The sequence below is a fragment of the Triticum urartu genome, chromosome 7A (assembly GCF_056163025.1).
Source record: "Triticum urartu cultivar PI428250 chromosome 7A, HENAU_Tu73, whole genome shotgun sequence".
Taxonomy (NCBI): domain Eukaryota; kingdom Viridiplantae; phylum Streptophyta; class Magnoliopsida; order Poales; family Poaceae; genus Triticum; species Triticum urartu.
The window spans coordinates 697,446,054-697,466,414 of record NC_141879.1 but is presented as its reverse complement, the minus strand read 5'-3'; the positions used below and the strand labels follow the sequence as shown (position 1 = coordinate 697,466,414).

The window sequence follows — 20,361 nt, the reverse complement described above, 5'->3', positions numbered from 1 at the left end:
GTATATATTATGTTAAGTTGTGAGAGATCTTGACATGGCCTGTTCTGGCCAAATGAAGTCACCTGCTCATATATTTTATCTTTGATCTTTATATCGTGCCAAATACATCCACTTGGTTGGAGGAGTGGATGTATAACCCATGTCACCAAGCTTCATATTGGTTATGTAACAAAACATGTAGCAAGTCAATACGTCATCTTTAGGGCTATACCCACATACCATCCACCATGTCCATGAGTTGCCATATAAGAAACTATCAAAGAAAGTCAAGTTATCTCAACTGAGCAGCCCCGATGGATAGTACTTGAGACAATCCACCTCATTATTTTTTTGTAGTGTTCTTAGTAAATACAAAACACACGTTGTGCTATGCATGCACACTATCGCAAATATGTTAGATTTGGGAGGCATTAGGAAAAGATCAGCATTGAGGTAATGGACTTATAGGCAGTGCATCTCCATGCACCATTACTCTTTGATGACCCGAAGCATGCTGATATGAGAGCTGAGAGCAATCATAGTCCTCTGTTCTTAATTAATGACCTGTAGTTTTCATTGTGTAGGACTAGTTAGTAGTTTTGAAGAATTTTCATGCCTTTCCTTTCTACCCTAACACCCTAGTCTACCATTGTACACCATTTGCATAATATTAATATGTAATTTCTTTTTGGATGATCCACTTCTCACGCCATCACTAAGGAGCCGGGAACGGTGCAAATGGCTGCAAGAGACTCGAGCATTAACCAACAAATTCCTTGGTAGCCTAGTAAACAACGAACCACAAAGTACACAATGGCAATTTTCAATGTAATACAGGTAAATATGGAAAAAAATTCTAGAAATTTGATTCACATGTTTGAAAAAAGGCGGTCTGATATAACCAGGTTTTGAACACTCTCTGTACAAGTGTTATTTTTTATCACCATGCATGGCAGAAATTCCTTTTTTGATTGTTGAAAAAAAATTTGACGTTTAAATTTATCGACTACAGATAAAAGTAGGTGGCACCGAAGCAGAAATTTTGTTTGTGATGTTGAGAGTGCGCTTTAGCCATCTTCCCACTCAATCGCAGCTTCTTCATCCTCACGTTTGATGTTTGTGTCCATCTGATGTTCCCAAAGGCCTTCAACAAATTGCCTTGGCGTATTCCTGCTTCAATATACGCTTCTCTTCTTCTTCATTTGAGTTCATCACCATTTTATCATCCTTGTTTTCATCCGCTTCTGCTTTTATACCGGTCTGTTCTGTAAATTCCATGCTTTCTGTTTCCATCCACGGAGGAAAGACTTTTGACCCTGAGCCACCACCCATGCCAGACTGGTCAGCACCATGCAATAATATTCCAACTTCAAGCTCTGTCTCTGCTGGGCGACACGGAACTGCGGCTGCTGCATCAACAATATTATTTGCTTTGTGCCATGACCATAGGCTCATGAACTCTGGAGCGGCCAGGCCCTGCACCCTCCGGATCTGCGCCTGAAGTGGCTCTAGCTGCTCGTCCATCCTCCGCTGCATGTCCTGCAACTTCTCAATCCGCCTACGCTTCCGTGCGCCGTTACCATCATCGCCATCGGCTTCGTCAGTCGCGATCGTGGCAGCGTTTTCTACCACCAGTTCGCTGCTGCAGTGCTCGCAGCGGAAGCACTCGTAGTCGTTGGCGATGAGTCTCCGTTGGTGCTAATCTTGTTACATTGCTTAATTCAAATATTTCATTAGTCCTTAGCTCGATGCACTAGTTCTGTAGGGTACTGTGTACGTGCATGTGTTTTCAACTTGTAGCCTGAAACGTGCTTGTTCACGTTGAGGTGTGTTTTTTTTCTATTTTTGTGTTAAGTTGCAGGTAGTTGGCACGGCACATGTAACGTGCTGCATGCTTTAGTTATGGGCTGACCCGAGAGTCTAGGTTTAGCCGGATCGTGTGTGTATTGTTGGGCCACAACGCCGAGTCGTGGGATGGCACGATTCATCTGGAGTTGTGGCGTAACTTTAGGATCTTGATTCTCGTTGAATAAAGGAAAGAGAAGGAAAAGCCGAGGAAGTTACGCGGCGTAAAAATCATCTCCTTCCTTGTGTCGTTCTGCTGCGTGCGTCTCTCGCCGCCACCGTGATCGCGTGAGTTTCCTGCCTGTGACCTAACAGTCTCAGGGCGTCCAATGCGGAGTACTTTGTCCCGCAGTCTGGGCATAGGTACTGCTGGATCGTGGCCCTGCTGTCCGCTGTGAGTTCGTCCCTAATCTTCTTCCTCATGCGGTGTATCCGGTACCTGACGGCGTCGCATGCCTGCGCGTAGTCCAGGCAGCAGTAGGACTTTTGGTGCAGCTTCACCTTCTCCTTCTTGTTAGAGTTGTGTCAAATATTATTGTACAAGGTAGGTTACAGTTGGACTTAGTTTTGGACTGTGTCACTAGTAGAAAACAGGGCTTTGGTCCAGGCCGGGTCAGCCCATTAGTCCCGGTTCAGTCCAGAATCGGGACCAATGTGGGCATTGGTCCCGGTTCATGAGCCCAGGGGGCCGGCCGGGCCACGTGGGCCATTGGTCCCGGTTCATATGGATCTTTTGGTCCCGGTTGGTGGGATGAACCGGGACCAATGGGCCTCACTCCTGGCCCACCACCATTGGTCCCGGTTGGTGGCTTGAACCGGGACCAAAGGCTCCCCTTTAGTCTCGGCTCATGTCACCAACCGGGACCAATGAGGTGCCTATATATACCCCTCGCTCGCGAGCAGAGCACCCCAGTGCTCTGTTTTTCTCTGGCCGAGGGGGAGAGGGCTTGGTGGTGCTCTAGCTCACCTCCTATGCACACAAGGTGTTCGATGGAATGCCCGAGCCACACTACTTAAGCTTTCTCATCTCCAAGCTCGACCTCCAAGCTTCATTTTCCATAATATTTGTCTAGGTTTAGCGGTCCGTCACGCCCCGTCCCTGTCTTCACCGCCGTCGATCACCCGCGCCGAGCTCATCGCCGGCACCACCGTGGTGAGCCTCTTGTTCTTATCTTCTTTCTGAAAGGAAAAATATTCTTACTTGTATGTTTACATAGATACTTGTATTATTTTCTTACTTTTATTATTGCATCTTATATAGTGCGATGGTTTTGGTATCCGCCCCCATCGGCCCTCGTCCTGTCTATGATTCGGATGTGGTATATATTATCTTTATAACTATTGGTTCATTTATTGTTTATGAAAATTATGCTGACCAACGTGACAGAGATTTTATTTATGTAGGATGTATGTGAATCGGAAATGCCAACCAACCCTATTGTTGAGAGGTTAAATTTAGTTGAAGAAGAAAACAATTTCTTGAAGGAAAAAATAAAAAAATTGAGGAGGAGAAGATGATATTGGAGTTGCATGTTGCGGATGTCGTCGATGATCACAAGATCAAGATGGATGCAATACGCTTGAAGATTAGAAAGATTAGAAAATATGCCATTCATACCGAGGCTTGGTATCATTATGTCGTTGGATCAATTGTTACCATGGTTGCGATTATGATCGCATTTGTTTTCGCATTGAAATGTTTTACATAGTTTCAATGTATGGTTTAATTAATTAGATGCTCTGGAGAAAATAAATAATGCAGAAAACAAAACAAAAAAACTGGAAAAAAAATTAAATATAGCAACAATAAGTATTTTGTTATAAGTAGAAACAAAAAAACAAAAAAACAAAAAAAGTGCCACCTACTGGGCACCCACGGCCTGAATACGACTAGAAACCCTACCATGGGCCAGGATTCAGGCCCGTGGGAGGCCCAGTAGGCCCACAGGCACATATTGCACGGTTAGGTCCGAAAGCCTGCTTTAGAGAGGAGCTCGAGAGGGAAGGCGCACCGCACCTTATAAACAGGTGTGGCTCCCTCTCAACTAGCGAGGTGGGACTAAACATTTGGGCGCGGTGCCACCAACCGTGACCAATGCCCCCTTTAGTCCCGGTTGGTGCCACCAACCGGGACCAAAGGTCGCCGCTTCCCGCCCTTTGGGCTGCTGAAAATTGGCCTTTGGTCCCGGTTGGTGGCACCAACCGGGACTAAAGGGGGGCATTAGTCCCGGTTTGTGCCACGAACCGGGACTAAAGGCTTTGCTATATAAGCAGCACTTAGCAGTTTCTCCAAAATCCATCCCTTTCTTCTCCGTCCGACGCCCGCTGCTCTGCCTCGTCGTCGTCGCCGCCGAGCCGTCAGGCTGCTCCACCTCGTCGTCGCTGCCGCCTCCGACGCCGTCAGGCTGGTCCACCTCACCATCGTCGCCGCCTCCGACACCGTTAGGCTGCTCAACTTTGCTGTCGCCGCCGCCCTCGACGCCATCTGCCCCGACGTCGGCGCCGCTCCCCGCGCCCCGACGCCGCCCGCCGTGCTCCGACACCCCTCTGTGAGCACCTGCCTCGCGCCCCTGCCTTGCCTCGCTCCCGCGCCCCTGCCCTGCCCTGCCCCGCCGGCGCCACCGCTGCCGCCATGCCCCTCTGCCCCGCCGGCGCCACCACTTTTTTTATTAGTTTAATTTTTTTCATATATATATAATGTATGTGTATGTATATGGCTATATGTTTTTGTTCATATGTTGCAATATGTTTTTTTTATTTTTATTAGTTTATTTTTTGTTCATATGTGATGTATATGTGTATGTGGCTATAATGTATATGTGTATGTGATGTATGTGGCTAGAATTTGCTAAATATATATGTTAAAAATGTTTTTTTGTTCATAGAAAGTTTTTTGGTCATATATAGAAAGTTACAATTTTAGAAAAGTTTTATATATGCAAAAGTTACAATTTTAGAAAAAGAAGGATAGGAAAGAAGAAAATAAGAAGAGGAAAGAAAGAAGAAGAGGAGAGGAAAAGAAGAGGAGAAATAAATAAGAAGAAGAAAAAAGAAGAAAAAAAAGAGGAGAAGAAGAAAGGAATAGTGGAGAGGAAGAGAAAATAGATATTCTATTTTCTCTTCCTCTCCACTATTCCTTTCTTCTTCTCCTCTTTTTTTTCTTCTTTTTTTTCTTTGATCTTCTCCTCTAGCTATTCCTTTCTTCTTCTCCTCTTTCTTCTTCTTCTTCTTCTTCTTCTTCTTAATTTTTATCGGGAACGAGGGTGTCGAGGATCGCCGAGGGGTCGAGGGTAGGGAACTAGGGTAGAGGGTCGAGGGTCGTTAAGGGGTCAAGGGTCGAGGGTTCGAGGGTTCTATAGGGTTGAGGGATCGAGGGTCGAGGGTTCCAGGGTCGTCTAGGGGTCGAGGGTTCCAGGGTCGTCGAGGGTTCCAGGGGTCGAGGATCACCGAGGGGTCGAGAGAGGTTTCCTAGTGTCAAAGTATTGAAGAAATCCATGGCTTCATCATTAGCCGGAAGTAACCAGGGCATGACGAAGTCCTCCAAAGTTATTTTGGAATGGTGTCCCGGATAGGATAATTTGCCTTTTTGTATGAATTTCAGCAAAGGCCTTCCAAATAACGATATTTGGAAGGTTCTTGCTGAACTTTGTACCAAAAAGCAAATTATCCTATCTAGGACTCCGTTCCAAAATAACTTTGGAGAGCTTCGTACCATCATGCACCTGTTACTTTCGCCTAATGATGAAGACATGGTTTTGTTGAATCCTTTGACACTAGGCAACCTCCCGACCCCTCGACGATCCTCTCGAACATGAGAGGAAGAAGAGGATAAAAGAAGAAGAGGAAGAAGAAAAAAAAGAGGAGAAGAAAGAATAGAGGAGAGGAAGAAGAAAAAAAAGAGGAGAAGAAAGAATAGAGGAGAAGAGGAGAAGAAAGAATAGAGGAGTCTCCTCTATTCTTTCTTCTCCTCTTTTTTTTCTTCTTCCTCTTCTTCTTTTATCGGGAACGAGGGTCGTCGAGGGACATAGATGTAGTGTCGTCGTTGTCGATATACCCCCTCCCGATAGCTTCAACACGTGGGGGGGGGTCGATATTACCCCCTCCTTGAAGCGTTCTCGAGGCCACCCCAAACCCTTGTAGCATTGTCGAGGCCACCCCAAACCCTAGAGAAGCAACGTCGAGGCCACTAATTAATATATATGATTCCTTACTATGATTAGGTAGATAGTTCTACGTTTGCCACTAATATATCCATCTGTCATGTTTGAATAATAATTGCCATGTTGTAAATATTTGTAGAAATTATGGACACCGCCTGAGACGAAGCAAAAGAAGCGTTGTTGAGGGACATAATCGCAGAAGGAAGTGATGTCGTCTCGTTGTTTCTCAACAACACCGATGGTCTGGAAGGAGAGGGTGAAAAAGCTGGCTACGGTGACCTAATGCCGGTGCAAGAAGAAGAACATGAGGACGGCTCCGGTGACCCAATGCCGGTGCAAGAAGGAGACCGTGATGACGGCTCCGGTGACCGAACTGAGTCCGGCCAGGTATATATATTAGTTAAGCCTGTGCTGACTAGCTAATTGATGCATTCATTGTTTTGGTATGTACACATATTAATTAAGTCTTTGTTCTTTTCTCTAGCCCTCCGGATCGAGCACAACTTCGGTAAAGAGACGAGGCCCGAAGAAAAAGTTGAGCTCGGATGAAAGGTTTGAGATCATAGCAATCGCGCCCGACGGCCAACCGATTGAACCCATCCGAACAAACAACGCATTTGTTGCTCAGTGCGGGGTTCTGGTTAGGGACAAGATCCCGATCAGCATCCAGCAATGGTTTAAGCCGGCTACAGAAGACCCTGAGGTGTCTTATGTCAATGATATGCAGAAAAATGATCTTTGGACTGAGCTGAAGTCAAATTTCACCCTGCCGCGAGAGGATAATCCAGAGAAGCCAGTTAAAGAGCAATTAATCAAGTCTTTTGCTCTTAAGAGGATGGCAGAACTATTCAGGAGGTGGAAGAAAGAGCTGAATAAGTTTGTCGAAAATAATGAGACACCAGAATTCAAGGGCAGATATGAGAAGATCAGAGATCACTGGCCCGCATTTGTGGCCCACAAGACATTGGAAAAGAGTAAGAAGATGTCGGCGACAAACAAGCAAAATGCTGCAAAGAAGAAGCATCACCATCGCACCGGGTCAGGTGGCTACCTCGTAGCCCGGCCTAAGTGGGCCAAGATTGAGAATGATCTGGTTGATAAAGGGATCGAACCAGAGACAATTAACTGGCCAGACCGTTGCCGGACTTGGTTCTTCGGGGCTGGCGGAACCTTGGACCCTGTAATAGGAAAGTGCATTTGGACGAACGATCAAATGGACATACCAGTCAGGAAGCTTCAGCAGTATATCGAAGCAGCAGAGCAAGGGACGTTCTTTCCAGACAGAGAGAACGACGAGCTCACAATGGCCCTCGGGAATCCTGAGCACCCTGGACGGACACGAGGCACGCCAGGCTCCATTCCGTGGAAGGTTGGGTTTCCGGACGCAGGCGGTTACAAATCCCATGAGAGGAGGAAAAAAGTGCAGCAGACCCAAATGCAGGCGCTGCAAGCAAGGGTACAAGCGATAGAGGAACGAGAAGCAAATCGCAGCAAACGTACTGCCGAAGCTTCCCTCGAAGCTACCCCGCCATCTCAGCGGAGAAGCAGCGTGGCTTCCACCGAGCTGCTTCAGCCGGAGCATGCCTTGACGGCTCCTGCCAGCTATCCCATGGATGCTATCACGGAGTCTCAAAATTGCCACCTTACGACGCAATGGATGAATTTAAAGGTCAAGGCGGCTGTTGGCTCTGTTTATCCTACTGAACCCGGCGCAACTTTTCACTGCCGGCTGATTCCAGAAGGATGTGCTAGGGTGATGGTGGATGAAATAACGGAGGGATTTGAGGACCTCCAGCTTGACCACCCTACCGGTGAAGGGGAGACTAGGCTGGGGTCTGTGTAACGCCCCGAGACCGATGTGCCAGGTGTCTTCCAGTTATTCGTTGTCGTTGTCATGTCATTTGCTTGCGTGTTGCATCTTATCATGTAATCATGTGCATTGCATCATCATGTTTTAAAACTTGCATTCGTCCGGGTTCTCCGAGTTCTCTCCGTCGTCCGTTTTGAGCCCAACCACACTTGCACGCGTCCGCGGCATGTCCGAAATAGTATTTTATAAGTGGCCGGAAAATGTTCTCGGAACGGGATGAAAGTTGGCGTGTGGTCTTATTATAGTGTAGATAGACCGCCTGTCAAGTTTCATCGCATTCGGAGTCCGTTTGATGCCCCAATGTTTAACTATAGCGACAATATAGTCGGTCTAACGTCGGACGTTTTCGGTCTCCGGAAACAGATGTCGGGCCCTCTCTCCCCTCTTCTCTCAGCCCAACCCGCTCTCCACAATCCACCTAGGCCCATGCCTACCCTTCTTTGCACAGTACTTCGACCCCTCGCGCGCGTCCGGAAGTTGTCCCGAACCCGACCCGGACAGTCATTTCCGTTGTGTCCGGATCATCCCCAAACATCTACAAAACGTCACCGTTTTCTTATTTGGACTCCTCTAACCTGTTATTCTCGGTCATCCATTTACGATCGGAGGGTTCCGTTAGCCCCTAACCTAACCCAGTTGCGTATATAATGGGCAACCCTAGGAATTAGGGATCCTGTCCAATACTTCCATCGATCCAATCCATCCCCGCCGCCACTCTCTTTGTTTTCAGTGCCCAACCAACCACCATGCCGATCCAATCCATCCCCGACCAACCACCACCGCCTTGCCTCGTCACCGCCCGTCTGCTCGAGCACGATCGAGGCCGTGCCTCCTCTTCCCTCCTCAGATCGATCCTGAATGGATCATGAGCACCGAGCTTGTCCCCGCCACCCTACACGTTCATGCCGCCGGACCTCCCCAACCTTGCTAGAGCCCCGCGGGTCGCCGACCCTTCCTCTCTGTCCTCCGATCCCCCTCCTGATTTTCCCTCTCTCTCTCTCTCATGGTGGCTCTCTCTCCTTCCCAGGAACGGGCAGGAACTCGCCCAAGCTCGTCGGCCTCGTCCTCGTGCCGTCCTACACTAGGATCAGTGGTAGATTCGTAACCTTATTACTCATGGGTAGCAGATGATGGATCCATTTCTGTTGAAGCAGTGGAGTGAAGAGGAGGGTTGGGTCCCGCCTCACAACGAGCCCGGGTAGCTAGATAGGTAGATAGTAGATAGCAGTCCGGACCGGGAGGATCGCCCTCCCAATTCGAAGTTTTTTCCTGGAAGTTTCAACTGCAAGAAATATGTCAACTTATGACCTTCTGTCAGTGACCCTGGAAGAATTGGTCATAAATCTATGACCATTTTAGAACAATTGGTCAAAAGCTGTTCGGGGTGCTCCAAACCCTAAACCATTGCGACCATTTTGGTCAGAAAGGTCGTAATTTCCTTACATGAAATGGTCATAAAGCAGACAGCACTAGTCCGCTGCCTTATTTCTAGCTGATCATGACCAATATAGATGGTCATAACCTTGTAAATTGTGGTGGATTGGTATGACTTGGCGCCACCTCATCAGTTTTGCCTATGTGTCATGTCCATGTGTCAATTTTTGCCCTAGGTTGTGAAGCAACCTATATTTTTGTCATTCCGAAAATTCCCAAAAAATCTCATAAATTCTTTGGGTCATATCTTCGTCAAATATGTAAAAATCCTTCCTTGCCTAGTTCAAAACTAATTCAACAATATTCATTTTCCTATTCTGTTCACAACAACACTTTATGAAGGAAGTGCTATTTATATATTCTTGATTGCCCTCGGAATTCTTGGGCACTCTTTCCTATCCAAATCATTGCCGCATGAAAAAATTCAGCCCCATTTGCCTAGCAAATCTTCCTCGGCAAATTTCCAAAGTTTTTGTCCACCTAGAAGCATTGTGAAGGAAGTATCTTTTTTATATATCCAAATGACATGAAATTTATACAGTTCCTTCATATGCCCAAATTACCACCCTCCTCCAAATTGTAGCTCAGTCAAATCATCTATGTGAGCCCAGGTTCATTTTATATTTTATGGCCAGATTGGCACGTTGCAAAGTAAGTGTTATCTAGACCCCTCCTATTACCCTCAAACTCTTTGGGCACTCTTCCATACCCAAATAATTGCCACATGATAATATTCAGCTCCATTTTCCTAGTAAATCTTTCTCATGAAATTTCCAAAGTTTCTACCTCAAGGGAAGCTTTGTGAAGTAAGTACTAGCTAGGCTTACCCAAATGATATGAAAATCTACCAAGGCATGACCATACCTATGTAACTTACCTAAACCAAATTTGAGCTCATTTCATTCATCCAATTTCTCTCACTAGTTTTCCCAAGTTTCTGTCCATAGAAGAGCATTGTGAAGGAAGTACCACTTTGGCATGTCCAAATGGTATGAATTTTCTACAGTGCTTTCCAATGCCCAAATAACCATCCTCCACCAAATTTCAGCTCAATCCATTCATTATTTTGAGCCCAGCTTCAACATTCATATTTCTGTCCAGTGTGGTACTTTGCAAAGCAAGTACCACCTAGGATCCTCCTTTTGATCTGAAAATTTTCGAAGACATTCTTCTTAGTATATGATCATCCTCAGCCAAAACTCAGGCCCATTGGCCATGTGCATTTCCTGTACTACCAATCAAACACTTGGCTGCTAATTCATCTTTGAGCATAGGTCGGTCTCCTCGTGAGATTCTTCTGTTGCAATTTTCTTCCTAGAACCTCCCTGGGGAGTGCCCAACCCACTATACATGCCTAGGCCTCCCAGAATGCATGTCAACGCCAAGGTCACGCGGTGACCACGCACCAGGCATGCGAGTTCACGTGATTTGGAGTTGGGGCCCTGGGCCACCATCCAAACCTCAATGTATCACCACCAAACCATGTATTTATACTTAAATAGATACTTATGTAACTAAAAATGATTTTTGGAAAAAATAAAGAGCAAACAATAAGGCAGTTGCAGTTCAAATTTGACCCGCTTCCTCCCGAATCGGCGGGAATTTGTCTTTTTCACCAGAGGTGGATCAAAACTTTTGACACCCAAACATTTTTTCAATTGTGCATTAAATATGGCCTAGTAATTTATAAAATTAATTTGGTCCAATTTTGCAACAAATATATGGTAGGTCCTTCACAAAAAAAATCATTTCGGGCACTCGAAAAATGGAAAATGAATTTTCCGTGCAAAGAAAATGAAAACTCCCTTAGGCAACATTGTTTGGAATTCCAAGATGCACCCTTGTGCACAATATGAGATCATTTGAACAAACTATGCCATGAATGTGGCCATAAGATTGATCATTTGGCTTGAAAACCCTAAATCTTCACGCGTGATAGCTCATTTCTGAGAACACTTTATTAAAACAATTGCCGTATTATAAGTTTATTATTTTTCCTGGAAACTTGGTCACATATGATGACACAATGCGAAGGTTTCCCAATTTTTTTTTTATTTTTTTTGAATTTTTTATGCCCGTTTCAAAATGCGGTCAAAACTGCGGGCATGGCCGTTCCTAGCTAGTGGTCGAATCTTGGAATTTTTTTGGTGTTTCTCTGATTAAATAGATACTTATGTACCTATAAATGATTTTTGGAAAAAATAAAGAGCAAACTATGAGGCAGTTGCAGTTCAAATTTGACCCGCTTCCAACTGAATCGGCGGGAATTTGTCTTTTTCACCAGAGGTGGATCAAAACTTTTGACACCCAACCATTTGGTCAATTGTGCATTAAATATGGCCTAGTATTTTAGAAAAATGATTTGGTCCAATTTTGCAATAAATATATGGCAGGTCCTTCACAAAAAAAAACTCATTTCAGGCACTCAAAAAATGGAAAATGAAATTTCCGTGCAAACAAAATGAAAACTCCCTTCGGCAACATTGTTTGGAATTCCAAGATGCACCCATGTGCACAATATGAGATCATTTGAACAAACTATGTCATGAATGTGGCCATAAGATTGATCATTTGGCTTGAAAACCCTGAATCTTCACGCATGATAGCTCGTTTCTAAGAACACTTTTTAAAAATAATTGCCGTATTACAAATTTATTTATTTTTCTGGAAACTTGGTCACATATAATGACACAATGCGAAGGTTTTCCAATTTTTGATTTTTTTTGAATTTTTTATGCCCGTTTCGAAATGCGATCAAAACGGCAGGTTTGACCGTTCCTAGCTAGTGGTTGAATATTGGAAAACTTTTGATATTTCTCTGATTAAATAGATACTTATGTACCTAGAAATGATTTTTTGAAAAAATAAAGAGCAAACTATGAGGTAGCTGCAGTTCAAATTTGACCCGTTTCCTCCTGAATGAGCGGAAATTTGTCTTTTTCACGAGAGGTGGATAAAAACTTTTGACACCCAACCATTTGCTCAATCGTGAATTAATTTTGGCCTAGTATTTTATAATATTTATTTGGTTCAATTTTGCAACAAATATATGGTAGGTCCTTCACAAAAAAACTCATTTTGGGCACTCGGAGAATGGAAAATGAATTTTCCGTGCAAAGAAAATGAAAACTCCCTTAAGCAACATTGTTCGGAATTTCAAGATGCATACTTGTGCAAAATTTGAGATCATCTGAACAAACCGTGCCATGAATGTGGCCATAACATCAGTCATTTAAGCCATGAACACTTTTTTAAGATAGTTATCATAGTCCAGGTTTGTTATTTGTCCTCTTCATCCTTTTGAATCGGGGGATAATCTTGCTCCTCTCTCGCTATTCCCCTCTGCAACCTTCATGTCCTCTCTCCTTGATAACCTCTCCTCAGTCTGTGCCCTCTCCCCCCCGGTCGGCGAAGATGCCGCTGCTGTGATGGCTGCGGTTCGACGATAGTGGTGACGATTTGTTGATGTGAGGGGTGTTGAAGCTCATGGTGTGGGGCAGTGATGCGTGGCGCCGCAGGCTGCTGGGTAGTGGCCATCGGTCATGCACACGACGATGGTGTCGCAAGGCCGCTGGGGGTTGCAGCAGAAGGTGGTGCTGCAATAGTCAACGGTGATGCAACATAGCATCACCGTGGACTGCCGGTGCTGTGATCCAACATTGTCGGGACCGACGGAGTTGCAATGAAGCATTGTCGGGCCACCAGTGTTGTGATGTAATATTGTCAGGGGTCGCCGGAGTTGCAACGAAACCTCCCCGAGTTAGTCAATATGGTATAATGTTTTTGAAAAATGAAGTGGTGCCCTTTTGCAACTAATATTGGATATGTTATTTACATTGGTGAGAAAATATGTAAGAGAAACAAAAGAAAAAAAAACAATTGCATAAGCTTAATCATCATTGGTGGAAACATATGTGCCATGGATCGATGACATGGCACACGTCCATCCATCCATCTTTTCATCCCTCATCCATCCACCCACCCACCCACCCACGCGCGGAGAGAGAGAGAGAGCGAGAGTCACCTCTCCCTCGCGCCGCCACCTCCAGCTCCTCCCCTTCCAGATCGCCGCCGCCACCTCTCCCTCGCGCCGCCACCAGCACCACTCCTTCCGAGCGCGTGCCGCCCATCATCCCTCCTCTCCTCCTATCTCGCCGCCCATTCATCCGAGCCCGACGACGCCAGATCCGCGCGCAGCCCATCGTTCCGCACCTCCCGCAGCAGATCCAGGGCACTGCCGAACCTCACTGCCGACAGATGCACCGCCGCCCTGCAGCCTTGGCGTCGCGGCCGGCTGGCTCGCCGGCGCGCGCGTGCTTCGATGCACGCCGCTCCGTCCAGCTGGATCCTCGGACGGCCCCCGTCCACCTCGCGCTGTAGGGAGGGGTCCATCGTCTCCTCGGAGGAGGGGGCGGCCATGTTTGTTGTACTCCACCCTAGCAGTCGATCCCGGTCGTTGCTGCTTCACCAGCCTCCTCCTCTGGCATCTCCGCAAGGGCACCCGACGCCAGGCAGGCCGTCGACGCGCTGGACCTCAAGGCCGGTTGTGCTGCTCCTTCTGCCAGCGTCCTTCCTCGACAACGTCCCCGACCTGCATCCAGCTGCTCCTTCCCCAGCCCTCCTCAACTTCGCTCCTGGTGAGCTTCTGTAGGTGAGACAACTGACTCCATCTGGTAGAACTGCTGCTGTAGTTTGGGTGTAGCCGCAATTGTTGTAGGTTGGGTGTATAGAACAACAACATCTGAAGATTGTTTGATGTTCAGGGGTTCATCTGTGTTTTACTTGTTGCTATATGACTTCTTGTTAAGGTAATCACTAGGCGTATGGTAGTTTTGCCTGGCTTTCACCATGCTGTGGACATTAATCTTGCAAGGACTCTTTCAGTTATGTCCTGTTAGGGGGACATGGAAATTTCAGTTATGTCCTGTTAGGGGGACAAGCAAGTGTTCGGTGAGTCACTTAACTGATGGAATAAGGTGTCTATACAAATGCCGAAAAATTATGTACAAAAGTAGAAATAGAGCTCGGCAAAGCTTGACTTCTATAGTTCAATGCGCGAGGCCGTCAAGGCACGATTCAGTCAACAAGTTTTCGGAATACAAATTTTGTGCCCTGTACATGACAAGCATTTGTAAGAACTTTTGCACATTTATAAGACCCTGTTTTTATACATCTGTGTAAAACAGTCCAATGTGATTCTAACTGCTGATAGTTCATCCAGAAGAAAAAGGAGAACGGGCAACATGGAGAAAGATGCGGTGCTGGTGTGCATGGTCCTGGGCTTTCTGGGCTCCGTCGCGGTCACCCTCGGCTTCGTCGCCAACAACTACAGCTCCAAGGCATGGATCCAAGATTGAACATCACAATTCTCTTCTCATCAATTCGATAGATCTGTGCTAACTGAGTATATGTTAGTCCGTGCAGTACAACGGGACGAACTGCGTGTACCGGAGCCCGTCGGCGACGGGTCTCGGCATCCTGGGGGTGTTCCTGGTGTTCATCAACCAGGTCATCCTCGCCACCTATGCCAGCAGCTGGTGCCTCTGCCTGTTTTGCTGCTGCCCCTGCTGGACCAAGCGCCGCTGGCTGGCGCCAACATCGTCCAAGTGGAACCCAGTATATAGTTCGGACGCTGATTTAACTAGTTGAAACCTGTCCATTATTAACTAACCCCTATTTCTTGATGGTGTCTACCTCCACGGGATATAAAATGTGTCAATGTTAATATTGCACTGGTCCTTGTTGCTCTGTTGGCGTTAGTTACCTTCTTGTCAAATACTCCCTCCATCCCACGATATAAGACGTTTGTGCAAGCTAACATTGCTTGCAAAAAATTCTTAAATTATGGGACGGAGGGAGTAATAGAAGGTGAATTCTTATACACTTTTAAGTCCTGTTAATAACTATTCAGGGGGGGCATATTCGTTTCATGAATCATCTATAAATATCATTCACGTGGTACTGGGTCAGTTTCTAGCTACCATTTCTATACACATTATCTGTGGGTTGGCGCTAGTAGTTTCATGACTTGCTATTCTTATTCAAGTGGGCGAACTAAGTCATTTTTATTCAGTTTGTGTTCTGCTATGCCAAAGCCAGAAATATGAGCAACACTGTACACTTTTCACCACTCCACTCCCTCCCATGCAAAATCATCCTCTCAGCTCTCACCCGTCGACGGGGAATTTTCCAATCGACACTTCATTTCGTTGCTAGTACGTATTACACACACATGCTCCACAGCAAATCCAACTGCATTCTCTTGTCAATTTAGGACTGGTAAGTAGGTGCCGCTGAGTCTGAGTGAGTGGTAAACAGTATAGAGCTCGGACGCTAATCAAGTTGATTTAACTAGTAGATGTCTAGATTAAACCTGTCCATTATTAACCCCTGCTCCTTGATGATGTCGATGTCCACATCCACAATATGTAAACGTGTCAACGTTAATATTTCACTGATCCTTACTGTTTTGTTGGCTTTAGTTAACTTTTTGTCATATAATAAAAATGTGATCTCGTTATACAATTTTGGGTTCTGTCAATTAATAGTTTGGAAAGCCTACAAGCCCTCTTATAGTTAACTAAAAGGTTGTTGAACATTTTTAACAACTGACTGTTGGACATTCCCATGCTGCACGTCACTGATTATGTACAACTTGGTACAAAATTGGTCTGATATTAGTTTTATATCACAAAAGTAGGGAGGTTCCTGCTGCTTATTAGTATCGGCTTTGGATTATTACAGTGTTTGGTTCACCATTGTACTGATTATCTTGGTGAGAATTTGTTTAATAACTGGAATACATTGTCTGCTGGGAACTCTATTTACCTTTGCATACTATTACAAATGTCTGTGAGGGTCCTTTGTGCTACTACTATAATTTCATTCATGAATTCTGCACATAGATTTTTCATCCTGCTATAAAATTGCTTGTGCCTGAATCTGTTTGCCGTTGCTAGTCAGAAGTCGATTATTACTGGTGTGTTCAGGATTCTATTTCTGTCATCTAAAATATGTGTTAATTCTGATACAGCATAAAGATCTATGTGAGCCCTCCTGGATGGGGCTTCTGTTGGACCTCTGATTGAGCTCCCCATAGACTTTGACCCAAGGTAAACACGAATTTGCTTTTGTTGTTGCTGCAAATGTCCCTGTCTTGTAGAGAATAGTTTATGAGGAAACCCTGTGGTAACAAAACCATATGTCATGGGAGTGTGACATGTACTGTTTGTGAATGCCTGTGATTGGATTATTGGATATCTGCAGATTATATGTCCTTATCCATCATTGTCTGGTTGTTCTTGCAAGCATTATTAGTTAGGTTGTGTAGGTGCCAAATTCTGCTTCTGGATTAGTCTATTGTTCTCCTCAGACCCTCCTTTTTCCTACATTGTCTGCTGTTTGGATGGGCCGCTATCATTATAGTCTTTTAATTGATGCTACCTATATTGACAGTTTGTACCTGGGCCCTTCGCGGTGGGGTTTGGACTCTTGTCATTTTGTTAAAGGGAATATGTGTCCAGTCAATGCATGCTCTGGATGCTAGCTAGTCCTACTGGGCAATATAGCTAATACTTTTCTTATTCTCGCAGACCCGACGAGGCCATGAATCTTACCTTGCTCGAGCGCATCAACCCCGACCATGGCACCACATTCACAGTCTTGAGGTAGCTGTGCTGCAACTACATCAACGCTATCTTCTCTGACTAGATAAGTCTCCGGTCTATCCCATTATTTTCTTTTGTTCTTTGGTCGATGGGCCATGATGCCATTGTGTTGATTCCCTATGTGATGCAGAAGCTATGGTGTTTTGTTTTAAGTCTGTTGTAAATTGTAATTGATAATGATTTGTGTAAAATTAGTGTAGAACATATGTCTTGTTATCTTAAATCGTTCGTGTCGTGCTCAATGAACCATCAAAGATTAAATCGTTTTCTGCGTTCAACATCTAGAACCATTCTGGGAGTTTTGGTATACATGCAACAACTATGCCTTCTTGTATTCTGAACAACCATTTCTGGAAGTTTTGGTATTCATGCAACAGCTAGTCCTTGTGGTTATTATGGTTACATGTTACATGTAGAGATGGTTCATAATTTAGTCCCTAGCTGCTTTCTATATTTGTTTTTATTTTGTTTCTAACTCTTTTGGTTAATTGTTAGATGCCTTTGTTCAGCCTGTACGGACATATCCAGAAATGGTGTTTCCTCTCATGTAAAGAGCTCCAGCTTGAAAGTGAAGAAGACTGGAGTGTATTTGTAGTAGGTTTATATGTTGTGATGGTATCACATGTAATGGTGAAATGAATTATGTAAAGATTGTGCTATTGCCAATATTGGCATGTGGTTTGATAATTCTCATTTGTTTGCTGTTTTGACTGAAATAATTGTGTGGAAATTGAAACATTGGCTGTCTTTAATTAGAACTTGACAAGTGGGACCTAATAGTATTTGGCATATAAAAAGGTGATTTTCCAAATAATATTTACAGGAAAAAACTAAAAAATAAGGAAATGGACTGTAATAAGGCCGAGGCCCAATCGAGAAATAGATGCCAACAAAAAAAGGAATGGTCCAAGAAAGTATCACGACCTTGGAAATAAAAAGGCTGCAATAATGGGCTTGGCCCATGAAGCCGATCAAAAATTGACGGAAAAATAATATAAAAAGACTGAATTGTTGGGCTTGGCCCATGTAAAACACTCAATCGGACCAGGCTGAATCTTATCAACGACCTTCTCAATTGGTCGCAATTTTGCCACGTCGGATGCCTACGTGGCCTGGGGAGGCTGCTAGTGACCAAAACAAAACAGTAGACATATTTTGGTCGTAAACGTCTACGACCTTATAGAGAAGGTCGTTAATTTCAGTTTACGACCGCCAATTTTTGACCATCTGTTTTTGGTCACAAAAAGATCGCAAATAAAAAACAATGACCTTTCAGTGACCAATAGTCAAGGTCACAAGTTGACATATTTCTTGTACTGCTAGTCCAGTCGCCGTTTGCCTCCTCGCCGCCCGGATCCGGCCGTCTCCGCGTCGTCCGCGCCCCTGCCTCGCCAAGGACGCGCCTCCCTATTGCCGGAGCCCCACGAACCCTCCTGCAAGCTGTCGCCATTGCTGCTTTGCTTCAGGTCGATCAGAAGAGGACGCTTGCGCCCCTGCCTCGCCTCGGTTCTCGCCGGGTCGCCGTCTCACCGCCGGAGCAGCGCCCGCTCCTCTACTTCAGGTCCCAACGTCCCCAGCTCGCCAGCAGCGTCGCCCCGTAGCCCTGCCTGCGCCCAAGTCTCCGCTGCCAAGTTCCTTGCTCGCGCGCCAAGTTCCTGGTCACCTCCGCCTGGATCCGCTCCTCCTCGCCTGGTCCTCGTCGCCGGGAGCTGCGCTAGGGCCGCCCTGCCATCTTCAGTGTCGCGCCGCCGCTCCCTGCATCAGCTCCACTGCAGCCGCGTCGCCTGTCCATGTCCTCTGCTTCGAGCGACAGAACGAAGCCGCCCGTGCCCGTTGACCTCGCTGGTCGAGCGTGGGACCTCGAAGGTCCAGCCTGCGTCCAGCCGCTTCTTCGCTTCCGGCCCGAGAGCCCGATGTGAGCAGCCACCCAAACCCCCTGTGCACTGTTGGGCCAGCAGTTTCAGCCCGATTGTGTTTTTTTCCTTGCCTGCGAATTTGTCTTTTATTCTAGAGAATGCCGTTTTACAGAAAAGACCCTCATCTTCATGCATTTAATAACTCACAAACGGTGCATCGGATTAAAAAGTTCTATATATGTAAAATGCTTAAAATTGTGTCTAGTTTCATAATATGCTACTTTCATCTATGTTTGAAATGTTTAAAATGATGTTTGTTTAAATTTGCTCCTATGCCATGCTAAAATGATTTATTTCATAGCTAAATAACCGTAGTTCGGTTTAAAATAATCTTTATATGTAAATGGGGTAGAAAAATGCCTAGTTTAACATGGTGGCTTTATTTTGCATGTTTAATAATTCTAAATTGTGTTTTAGGGAAGAACAGTACCAAACCGTAAAATATGCACATGAGGTTTTTCCGGACTTGTTGCTTGTTGCTTCCGGCCTCATTTAAACTTGACTAGATAGGTAGTTTTCATTTGCTTCACCCTCTTGCCATGCTAACAACATTTAATCTTGTTGGGTACATAAACGAGAGAGAACTAAATAAGTCATGTGGTGTTTTCTTCAATATGCAACTCCGTTGCATATTGAGCTCCACTTAATTTGTAGGGTTGTTTGTGCACTTTGCCATGCCATGCCTCATTAAACCGGACATGCATCATACTTGTTTGCGCATCGTGCCATGCTTATGTGGTGGTTGTTTACTATGTTGTGTGCTTCTTTCCGGTGTTGCTTCTTCGGGTCGGTTCCGATAACGTCGTGTTTGTGAGGACCCGTTCGACTACGTCTGTTTGTCTTCTTCATGGACTCATTCTTCTTCCTTGCGGGATCTCAGGCAAGATGACCACACCCTCGAAATCACTTCTATCTTTGCTTGCTAGATGCTCGCTCTTTTGCTATGCCTATGCTGCGATACCTACCACTTGCTTATCATGCCTCCCATATTGTTGAACCAAGCCTCTAACCCACCTTGTCCTAGCAAACCGTTGTTTGGCTATGTTACCGCTTTGCTCAGCCCCTCTTATAGCGTTGTTAGTTGCAGGTGAAGATTGAAGTTTGTTCCTTGTTGGAACATGGAGATGTTGTTCCTTGTTGGAACATGTTTACTTGTTGGGATATCACAATATCTCTTATTTAATAAATGCATCTATATACTTGGTAAAGGGTGGAAGGCTCGGCCTTATGCCTGGTGTTTTGTTCCACTCTTGCCGCCCTAGTTTCCGTCATATCGGTGTTATGTTCCCGGATTTTGCGTTCCTTACGCGGTTGGGTAATAATGGGAACCCCTTGACAGTTTGCCTTGAATAAAAATCCTCCAGCAAGGCCCAACCTTGGTTTTACCATTCGCCACCTAGCCTTTTTCCCTTGGGAGTCGCGCATCCCGAGGGTCATCTTTATTTTAACCCCCCCGGGCCAGTGCTTGTCTAAGTGTTGGTCCGAACTAG

At 45.4% G+C, this 20,361-nt stretch overlaps 2 protein-coding genes across 2 annotated transcripts in view; one reads left to right on the top strand and one right to left on the bottom strand.

Annotated features, from left to right (window-relative positions):
* Positions 1 to 1,125: 1,125 nt before the first annotated feature.
* LOC147961721 (transcription factor efuD-like) overlaps positions 1,126 to 20,361 on the bottom strand; it is a 46,993-nt gene continuing 27,757 nt past the window's right edge. Inside the window, exons 2-4 of the mRNA XM_087533914.1 lie at positions 2,792 to 2,794; positions 2,138 to 2,334; positions 1,126 to 1,666 (exon numbers count right to left, since the gene is read on the bottom strand). Of these exons, the coding sequence (XP_087390040.1) occupies positions 1,126 to 1,666; positions 2,138 to 2,334; positions 2,792 to 2,794 (741 nt within the window). The remainder of the gene's footprint in view (positions 1,667 to 2,137; positions 2,335 to 2,791; positions 2,795 to 20,361) is intronic.
* On the top strand, positions 13,265 to 17,674 carry LOC125528732 (uncharacterized). Its single transcript, XM_048693171.2, has 5 exons — positions 13,265 to 13,939; positions 14,501 to 14,627; positions 14,704 to 14,904; positions 16,322 to 16,400; positions 16,881 to 17,674. Exons 2-4 carry the CDS (start codon positions 14,532 to 14,534, stop codon positions 16,370 to 16,372), a joined length of 348 nt encoding a protein of 115 aa, XP_048549128.1. The 5' UTR covers positions 13,265 to 13,939; positions 14,501 to 14,531; the 3' UTR covers positions 16,373 to 16,400; positions 16,881 to 17,674.

Coding starts and splice junctions, on each gene's coding strand:
- LOC125528732 (XM_048693171.2), top strand. CDS start 14,532: ATGGAGAAAGATGCGGTGCTGGTGTGCATGGTCCTGGGCTTTCTGGGC. Junction 14,628..14,703: donor CCAACAACTACAGCTCCAAG/GCATGGATCCAA, acceptor AGTATATGTTAG/TCCGTGCAGTACAACGGGAC. Junction 14,905..16,321: donor CATCGTCCAAGTGGAACCCA/GTATATAGTTCG, acceptor ATTCTGATACAG/CATAAAGATCTATGTGAGCC.